Source organism: Ornithodoros turicata, chromosome 6, assembly GCF_037126465.1.
Source record: "Ornithodoros turicata isolate Travis chromosome 6, ASM3712646v1, whole genome shotgun sequence".
NCBI lineage: Eukaryota > Metazoa > Arthropoda > Arachnida > Ixodida > Argasidae > Ornithodoros > Ornithodoros turicata.
Genome location: NC_088206.1, coordinates 24,803,489 through 24,812,447, shown reverse-complemented (window position 1 = coordinate 24,812,447; position 8,959 = coordinate 24,803,489). Strand labels below are relative to the sequence as shown.

General features: G+C 48.3%; 1 protein-coding gene across 1 annotated transcript; it reads right to left on the bottom strand.

Moving 5' to 3' along the window:
- Positions 1-604: 604 nt before the first annotated feature.
- On the bottom strand, positions 605-3,608 carry LOC135397749 (E3 ubiquitin-protein ligase MARCHF3-like). Its single transcript, XM_064629343.1, has 4 exons — positions 2,776-3,608; positions 2,047-2,156; positions 1,518-1,735; positions 605-809 (listed from the first exon to the last, which is right to left on the bottom strand). Exons 1-4 carry the CDS (start codon positions 2,987-2,989, stop codon positions 692-694), a joined length of 660 nt encoding a protein of 219 aa, XP_064485413.1. The 5' UTR covers positions 2,990-3,608; the 3' UTR covers positions 605-691.
- Between the last annotated feature and the right edge of the window lie 5,351 nt (positions 3,609-8,959).

Here is an 8,959-nt window from a genome sequence, read left to right as displayed (position 1 = left end):
GGAATAGTAATCTTTTCGTGCCCCTCCGCCTGTTCAAAATCTTGGGCACGCAGGAGCGCCACCCCACAGTTCCCTGGTCGCTATCTCGCACACAACGCAATCGCTACACAAGATTGTTCTCCTATTTTAACCCCGTGGAAAATTTGAAAGGTTTGAATGACCACTTTTCTCCGCATTCCTCGAACCTTCTCTTTGTTGTAGTCTTCCGTTTCTGGCGAGACAATCTAAGGGCGGGAAGGGCGGTATCGTGATGATCGTGACTGAAAACACCGACACAGCAGCAAGGCTGGACTATCAAATGTTCGACTATTGGCTAACGGCGTGTGAAAACCATTCCCAATGACATTCCCATTGTTCACGCCTTCTTTCTTTGCCAACAATAACCTCCTTGCAAAGAAAGTAAGCAGGTAGCTTTGACGAGAATAGCTCCCCAGGTCTATTATAAGGCGGGTTTTAAAACTTACAGCGTCTAAAGTGGACTCTACGTGCAACCAAAGACCTTTTTTTTCTCACGTGATGCAGTCTACGTGTGTTAGACCTTTGTTTTCGATTACATATATCTAGTTCCTCCACTGCACTGGCACGTAAAATATGAAACACGCCGTATGGGCAAAGCGCTCAAGAGCCACTTTAATCGCATTTTTCGTGTGTATGCCACATTGCTACCAACGCAATATTTCGACCACTGTTCTTATGGTGCCGGAACAACGTGCATTCCGCCAAGTGAAGGCCTCGCAACGTGGCCTAAATCTCCAAGCACGAATCTTCCATGTGAAAGCCGCCATAACGACATCATACGGCAGTAAAACCTGCGTGAGAACAACGTGTGTGGTAAATCACAATACCACGTCACTCGACGTAAAACTTCAACTGACTTTGCAACGAATACAATACCACTGCAACGATCTCAATTCAATCTCAGCCTCTGGGAATATCGTTACCGCTCCAACGATTTACCTCCCATGCATGGAAACCACGTTAACCCACGCTAGCCCTTCCAGGTTGACAACGCGTTTTGTCCTCGCCTTTCAAAAGCACAGAGAACGTACCAACTACATTATTTTCTACATTATTTAAGTTTTCTGATATTGCATCTCTAATACTATACGATACACTTAAGAGGGCAGCGTTTTCATTTTCTTTCACGATTTATCCACAACCACAAGGAACGTGACCACGTGACAAACTTTATGTAACATTTGGGCGTCCAATGCACATTGTACAAACAAACACTGTACTTTATATCGGGCGAGCCTGCTAGTCATTCATCAGACCTGTCTCTCATGTATTTGTCGTTCGTCACTTTCGCTCAAAGGCATACGCTTCCCCTGAAGATGCTACTACTGCTTCTGAGTACCTGCGTTCACCACTGGTCATTCTTGCCCATACTGTGTACTTGCGTATGGCTTCCGAGCAAGTTTTTACATGCGCAAATATACGCATGCAAATCGCGAGGTGCCTGGACCCAATACAGGCTCCATCGCACTGTTTTAAGAGCGAACAAGTAAGAGACTTACCAGAAGCTGAAGAATACAAATATGCTCCAACATAGGGTTTGGAACAAGAGCAGAGGATAGACGACTCCCGCGACAAGCCAATGCATATGAAGCCCCGAAACAGCGTACATCCAGGCTGTTCCCAGCACCCAACACAAGCTCACAGAGAACAGTATGGCGCCGACTAAATACAACTGGTGCAGGCGTGGTGTCCGATATTGAAGGTACTGCCGGAATGGCTGCGTTTCAGAAATTACAGTTCAGTCAAGGGTAGTAGCTATCATGTAAGTAGTTGCGACATATAATTGTAGGTAGACGCAGGTTCCACTTGTTCATGCACACCACCTTTGGAATAAATGACAGTTCCTCCAATCGGTAGATGATATGTACGCGCTCCCAGTACCTGAATGTTTCATATTTCTTTCATTGTCGAGATAATTGTTGCGGATAAATCTGCTGCCTCCCAAAAGGTCCGAGTGACGCTTTCGAAACACTTGCAGCTGAGCGCAGCCGAACGGATGCACGTGATTATGTGAGACAAATTTCTCACCACTGGCCGTCTGTGGACCGGAAACCGGTGGAGACAATATCTGCACTCCACGATGTTGTATGTGTTCACGTAAGTCTCGAGACAGGTTGCATGCGTCCAGCGAAGACATGCTTTAAGTGGGAAAGAGAGTCGAATGAGGTCATTTTCACAGGACACGGCATATTCACTTCTAACAGCTACGCTGAACCAGGTTTAGACGATGTTCGTAGGCTATTGGGACAATCTGAGTGACAGACAGTGAAGAGAGAGTGCAGAGACAGACAGGCGTTGCAGAGGGCACAAAAACGGGGTTGGCAAGAAACATTGAGCGTATACACCGTTCTCAACTCTTACACTGTACGACGTGTCAAGGTTTTCACCAGTGTACCCAAGAACAATGTTATCGGCAAATTGTACCCAAAACATTTCGAGTGCTTGATATCTTCATCGGCGTGCAACCAGGTTAATGACTTAGCCCGGACCGTTGTTAAAATTAGATCGGAAGGTGGGATGTAGTTGGTTACTGGGACCGAAAACACGATAAAGAAGCGTTTCATCCCACTCTCACTTTCATCCCCGTTTGTCTCAACCAGGCCGTCGCACTGCAGTAGTAGTAGTACGGAATATGGTATTACACAAATGGACATAGCTTCTAGGCCGGACTTTTAAACACGACTACTAATCAAACTGATAAGCCTGCCTTCGGAGCTACATCCAACACACATATCAGGGAAGAGAAATGCAACGAACGTTCAGTGCAGGTGCACGGCGCCAGCATGAGCTCCGGGTGTTCGAAACTGGAACAGAAGCGGCACATAGGCTGCGTCTCATTACGAAGTATGCGAAGCGCTAACGCTTCAAAGGTGCTCGCAGTGACCGCGTCACACAGGTCTACTTGTGGCTGCAGCATCGTCCCGGTGTACAAGAAAGGAGGGGCTACATATCGATACTGTCCAGCAGCCATATTCGTTGGAAGAGGGTATCGTGAATCGTCTGGCGAATTCCCCGCCTTCTTCTTCTTCTACTAGTCAAAATATGGCCGAGAGCCACTAAGGGAGATTCTTCTTCTTCTTCAGCCAGGAAGGCAGTGGCCGCTATAGCCACAAAGGGCGATTGGCAAGGGGATGTGATGGTGTTGCAGCGCGTGTGGTAGTGCTTAAAGGGGCTAGCGGCGAGTCAGTCGGCTAGAGCACATCCTAGATAAATGGGAGGAAGGCACGCGTAAGTAGCAGTTGGGGTACTAGGAACGCCGGCTGAATGTAATAAAGGCGGCGATGTTGGATGCCACAGCCCAGTTCCGCCCCCCCCCCCCCAAGTGTGAGGCCCCGAAAGATAGCAGGGAAGTCAAAGAACAGGGGGCGTCATGCCTGGACAATGGGCGGACCAAGTAGTCTTGGCGCAGACGGGCGTACAGCCGAAAGTGGACAAGAAAATGCTCCAGTCTCGTCCTGGCCGCAGTGGGCGCACGTTGATGAGTTGTGAACCCCAGCACGGTGTAAGCAAAAGTTCAGAGGGAGGGCAAGGCATTGAAGGCGTGTCAGGGTGACTTCTATGTGGCGGGAAGCACAGCAGTCAGACCGCCATGGGAAGAGGAGGGAGATTCGGGAGGCGAGATTCGAACAAAAGGGCGTAATTACGTCTTCCTCTTCTTCTAACTGGTGTGGCGCACAGCTAAAGGCAATAGGCCACGGGTCAATGTGTCGGTGCAAGGGAGGATGAGGGGATGAGACGAATGACTAAAAGCGATCCACAGTTCCCTGAGTTCCAGAAGTGTGCCCAGGACGTACATTCCCCCAGGGTGTCAGTCGTGACGTTTCCCACCTCTGTGAGATCGACAACGGCGAGCCCTTCCACAAGCACCATCACCGCGCACTACACTACACTACGCACTAAATGGAAAACAGCTGATGGACTACACTACATGGACTACACACGCATGGAAAACAGCTGATGGGACAGAAGAGTCCGAGATACGACCAAAAGACAGGATGGGGGATAAGGATAAGGGGACAGAAAGGGTGCGGATGGAGATGGTCAAATATTGGAGACGGATGGACGAATAAAAGGAGTAACAGAGAAAAAAGGGATCCATCACACGAACAATGTTGGTAGGGAGGGGACGGCCGCGTACGCGCACAACAAATATAGAAAATAAGGGGGGAACCTCACAACGGAATTTTATGATGATTACTTCAATTCGCCGCAATGGCAAAAGAAGGCAAGCCCAGCTCGATCGGAGGTGGCAAAGATCTGGACGAGATAAGGGCAGACAAGGGTGATCTGCGGATTGGCGATGGAGGATATCAAACTGCTTGAAAATTTGGTACAGAATACGGGGGAAAAGAAGGAAGATACCAAGGGTAGTAGGTTGTAAGACCGCCTTGGCAAGGGCGTCGGCAGTCTCATTCGCAGTGATACCCGCATGTCGTGGGACCCAGGATACGACAAGTACCTGGATGTGTGCAAGAGGGAAATCTCGAATCCACTGGGGAGATGGCGCATCAGCAGATCTAGCTCAGAAACGAGAGGAAGGCAATCAGGGGCGGGGATGAACATATGGCCACTTCCGACTTCTCTTCTTGGACCGATCCATTCGTAAAAATGGGAAGGTGGTTTTGGAACGACAGAATGGCAGAGCGGAGGAGAGAGCTTGGGTCTATGACAGGGCACGAGCCACAAGGAAAGACGAGACTGTCCTGAAGACGAGAGAAGGATTAGTACTCGGGCTCAGATACATATGAGAGGGATATATAGAGCGAGGACAATGCAGAGACAGAAGATCTTCAGCAAAGGCTAGCTTGCTGCGTGCAAAGTTGCGAAGGGACCGCGTAAGCAGATTGAGGAAAAACAAGTGAAGGAACTGCGGGTTCGAGGAAAGGGTTTAGCTTTACAGTAAAAAGGCGGATCTGGAGGAGAGAGGCACAAAATTTGGGGTGGAGAGACGAACACCGAGGCAAAGGCGCAGAGCTTTCTGCTCTAAGAGCAGTAGGGGGCGCAGTCTGTATTCGGGGAAGTCTTCATCTTCTTTGTTGAAACTCCCACGAAAGAATGACGTAGACGGGCTTGCTTCTATATTACGCGCCAATCTTTATGCATATCTGAGAAGCGATGGTCTGTATACGCAATTAAGGATCGTCGATAAGAAACGACGCCTTGTTTCAGTAAAGACAGCTCCGAAAAACAAAATAAAAAGGGTACCGTTACAACTCCTTCAGGGTAGCAAGTAGCTTGTCCCTAAGAACACACCATTCTGGAGTGAAACACACCAAGAGGGAGTTCGACTTTACTCCATTTCGCATGAGTGTTCATGACACAAGTCACGCTGACGCTATATGAAACAGGTTTGTGCCACCTGCAGCTGCTTTGGTTCTGACTTTGGAATATCTGTGTAATGTGGAATGTGTATTGGGCGGAGCAGTGTATCAAGGCGGTCTTTCGCCAATTACATTTTCATCCGCCTGGTTCACACAAGGGGGTGATGGAAGATAAGGGACCGCCGCAGAGCCTGCCTTTATCATGATCACGACGAATGCACCGAAGCGACTTTTCGGTCTGTTACTTACTTTTGACACCCCTGCGTGTGAAACAGGCGGATGTACACGTAATTGGCAGTCGGACTATGGTGAGCTAGAATTATTGGTGTACTTACCGGCCTATCCAGCGCACGGGAGGGTTTGTTGGCGGAAATGGCACCCGGCGACGTAATATCGCTTACGTGGATGCGCTGACGCTTGCTGAGCGCCTTGCGGAATAATTTTTGTGTGACTTCGAGTAACGCTTTTGTTTCCAGTCATATGACTTTCCCGTGAAATTCAGAGGTTTGCACCGCGCTGGTATTTCAAAGTCAGCGCACCATCCTTGGGCTACCATGACGTACAAATTTGGCCGTCGCAGAGGCTAGGTAACCTCCAATAAAAGTTATCCTCGACCAGGAGTCTTAGATACGCCACGTTCGACTAATCAGCAAACACAGTTCCCATCCTCTAGTATCCAAGCTTCAACAGCGAAATCGTTCGACATTACAGACCTGCTTTCACGACCTGGCTGAGAATGTTCCCAGGCATCGAATGAAGGGCTTCCACTGACCCTTTCCTTCGTGGACACTTTATATTGTTGCAACAGTACTTCCCGGTATCAAAAAGGTAAGTAGTACTGCACCGTTACGTACAACGACATCCTTTTTCTAATCCAATTCCAATCCAATCCTAATTCAATCCTAATCCAATTCTAAGCCATAATCCAGGTCTAACCCAACACAAGCAAAATCCAAAGCCTTCTGAGTGGCCGCCATTAGCTCCGCAAACTTCACGTTGATTGGCCCATGCTAAGCCTACTGATCTTTGATTGGCTGACCATAGCTCCGCTAGTATATGCTAATTAGTTGGCTTGGCTCCGCCCACTTCACGCTGAATGGCCCATGCTAAGCCTACTGATCATTGATTGGTTCACTGTAGCACCGCCCCTTTTTGCTAATTACTCGGCTCCGCCCACTTCACGTTGATTGCCCATGCTAAGCCCACTGATTGGTTAACTCTGCCCCTTTATGCTAATTACTTGGCTCCTTCACACTGATTGGTGCACGCCGATCGCTGAGCTCCGCCCCTAATTAACCGGCTCCGCTGATTGGTCCTACTGATCAGTCTCCCAGACTTTCTAAGCCCTCTGATTGGCCGTCCCCAATCTAAGCCTATCGATTGGCCCTCGTTATAAGCCCACTGATTAAGTCCGCTGAACATAGCCTTCGTTAGCGCCCACCCGCTCGGCAGCGACCCTGCTGTGGCTTTATCTAAGATTTCTAAACTTACCTCGTGGCACAACTGGCTCTACCCACTTCATGCTGATTGATCCATTCTAAGCCTACTGACTTCTAAGCCGGTCCACGCTAAGGCTGCTGATCACTTTCCCAGCGCTCTGATTGGTCGTCTCCAGTCTAAGCCTACCAATTGGCCCTCGCTGGCCCGTTCTAAGTCCACTGGCACCAGATGGCACAACTCTTTACTGGCTCCACCCACTTCATGCTGATTGGTTCATTCTAAGCCTACCGACTTCTAGGCCGAACCACGCTAAGCCTACTGATTGGTCCTTCACACCACGATGGCTGGCCCTGACTGGTCCACGCTAAGCCTACTGAACAGTGATTGGCTAGCCTGTCGCTCCTAAACCACAATGCAGCGGATTCAGACAAGACACGACAATTGTTGATTTCAACCTTTATTTGGTACAACAGCCTCCTGGTCCAGCTGTGGGTTGGTTCAGCTGCATCAGAAAGATCATTAGTCCTGGTCATCTCTTGCACTCGTTGGTCACTCAGCTCCCTCGATCCCAACAGCTATAGGTTCATCTAACTACAAGTGGTGTGTGCTCACTGGCCCACTGACTACAAGCCTCTCATTGGTCACTTACGTTTAGAGCTCCCTAATAGGTTCGAACTGTAATTGGTCAATTCTACTCATCGCTAGATCCAACTGCTACTCCCTCTAATCTCTAGATGAGATAATATAAGTTTAACTGTGGGATATTGGAACTTTTACCATAAGATAGATTTAGTTTGGGGCTGGTAGGCTCCAACTGCTATCGGCCCATGCCTCCATGCGGCTGCTCACTGGTTCACAATGAAACTTTTTCACATGCTCTGAAGGCACCGAAGAAGGTTCCCTACGCATACAAGAGATCGCGCCGCTTGTCTTTATAAAGATGGACAGCTGCGACGCGAGTGTGAAAACAAAAGTTAATTTCATTGGTGACTCATGACTGGTTCATACTTTAGAGAGACAGCCTTAGAAGTCTGAACAGCTTACATGCTGCCGCCTCCTGCTGTTCACATGGCCACAGTTGCTAATGGAAAATTAAAAAAACGTGTTTAGGGCAGGGATCGGAACCGGTATTTTTTTCGGTCCGGTTCGGGTTCGGGTTCATGCATATTGGTTCGGTTCGGGTTTAGCTCCGCTGAACCGAAATTACCAGCTTGAACCGGTTCAGGTATATCGGTTCGGTTCGGGTTCGGCTCAGGGAGAACCCCCCCCCGCACATACACAGACAAAAAAAAAATCTGTCAGCGGTCGGGGCATTTACATGGATTGGAACAGTTACTTTTTTCGGCCTCGGTTTACTGGTCCACGGGCAGTAATTTTGCTACACGCAAGCAAGCTTACGCTCACCGTACACGATTGTAAGAGAAAGGTGTGAGATAACCGTTTCAGGTGAGCAAAAAAAAAGGTCGGTCAGTAGTACAATTAATTCACCTCTGAACCGACTCCCGAACCGGTAACCGTATCAATTTTTTTCGGTTCAGTTCCGGTTCGGTTCAGGACAAGCAAAAAAACTGTTCGGGTTCGGTTCGGTTCGGGTTCGTCAGAAAATAACGGTTTTTTCCGGTTTTCGGTTCGGGTTCAGTTCCGGTTCCGATCCCTGGTTTAGGGTACACATCTCAAAACACACTCTACACCAGTAAAGTTGGCTTCACCTGGGTGCATGCGTGCGTTAGGTCAAGCCCACCCATGGGAACAAGCTTAAGATCATTTTCTGTGTGTGCTTTGCAGTTCAACCTAAAAATTGTTTCAATCAAGCAGAATGGCAAATGATGCAATGGAGCACGTTCATTCTTGAGAACGACAGAACAGATTTGGGGACAGAACCAAAAAAAACATTTCAATGTGTATTAAACAAAGTGCAAAAAAACTCATCGTGATGCTAAGCAGGGAAGCCAGCAGGAAGAAGCACATGATTGAGAAAACATTGATAGTTGATGCTGTGCAGAGAAGCTGGTTTGAGAGAAAAACAATTTGAATGATCAATAAACCCTATAGAGCTTGGGCCTGTTTTTATTTTAGACAGCGCTCATTCAACACACGAAATTAACTAAATCAAGCATAATGGCAAAAGCATAGTGGTGCTATGTGGTGAAGCTGATGCTCCAACGCTTATTAAACAATGC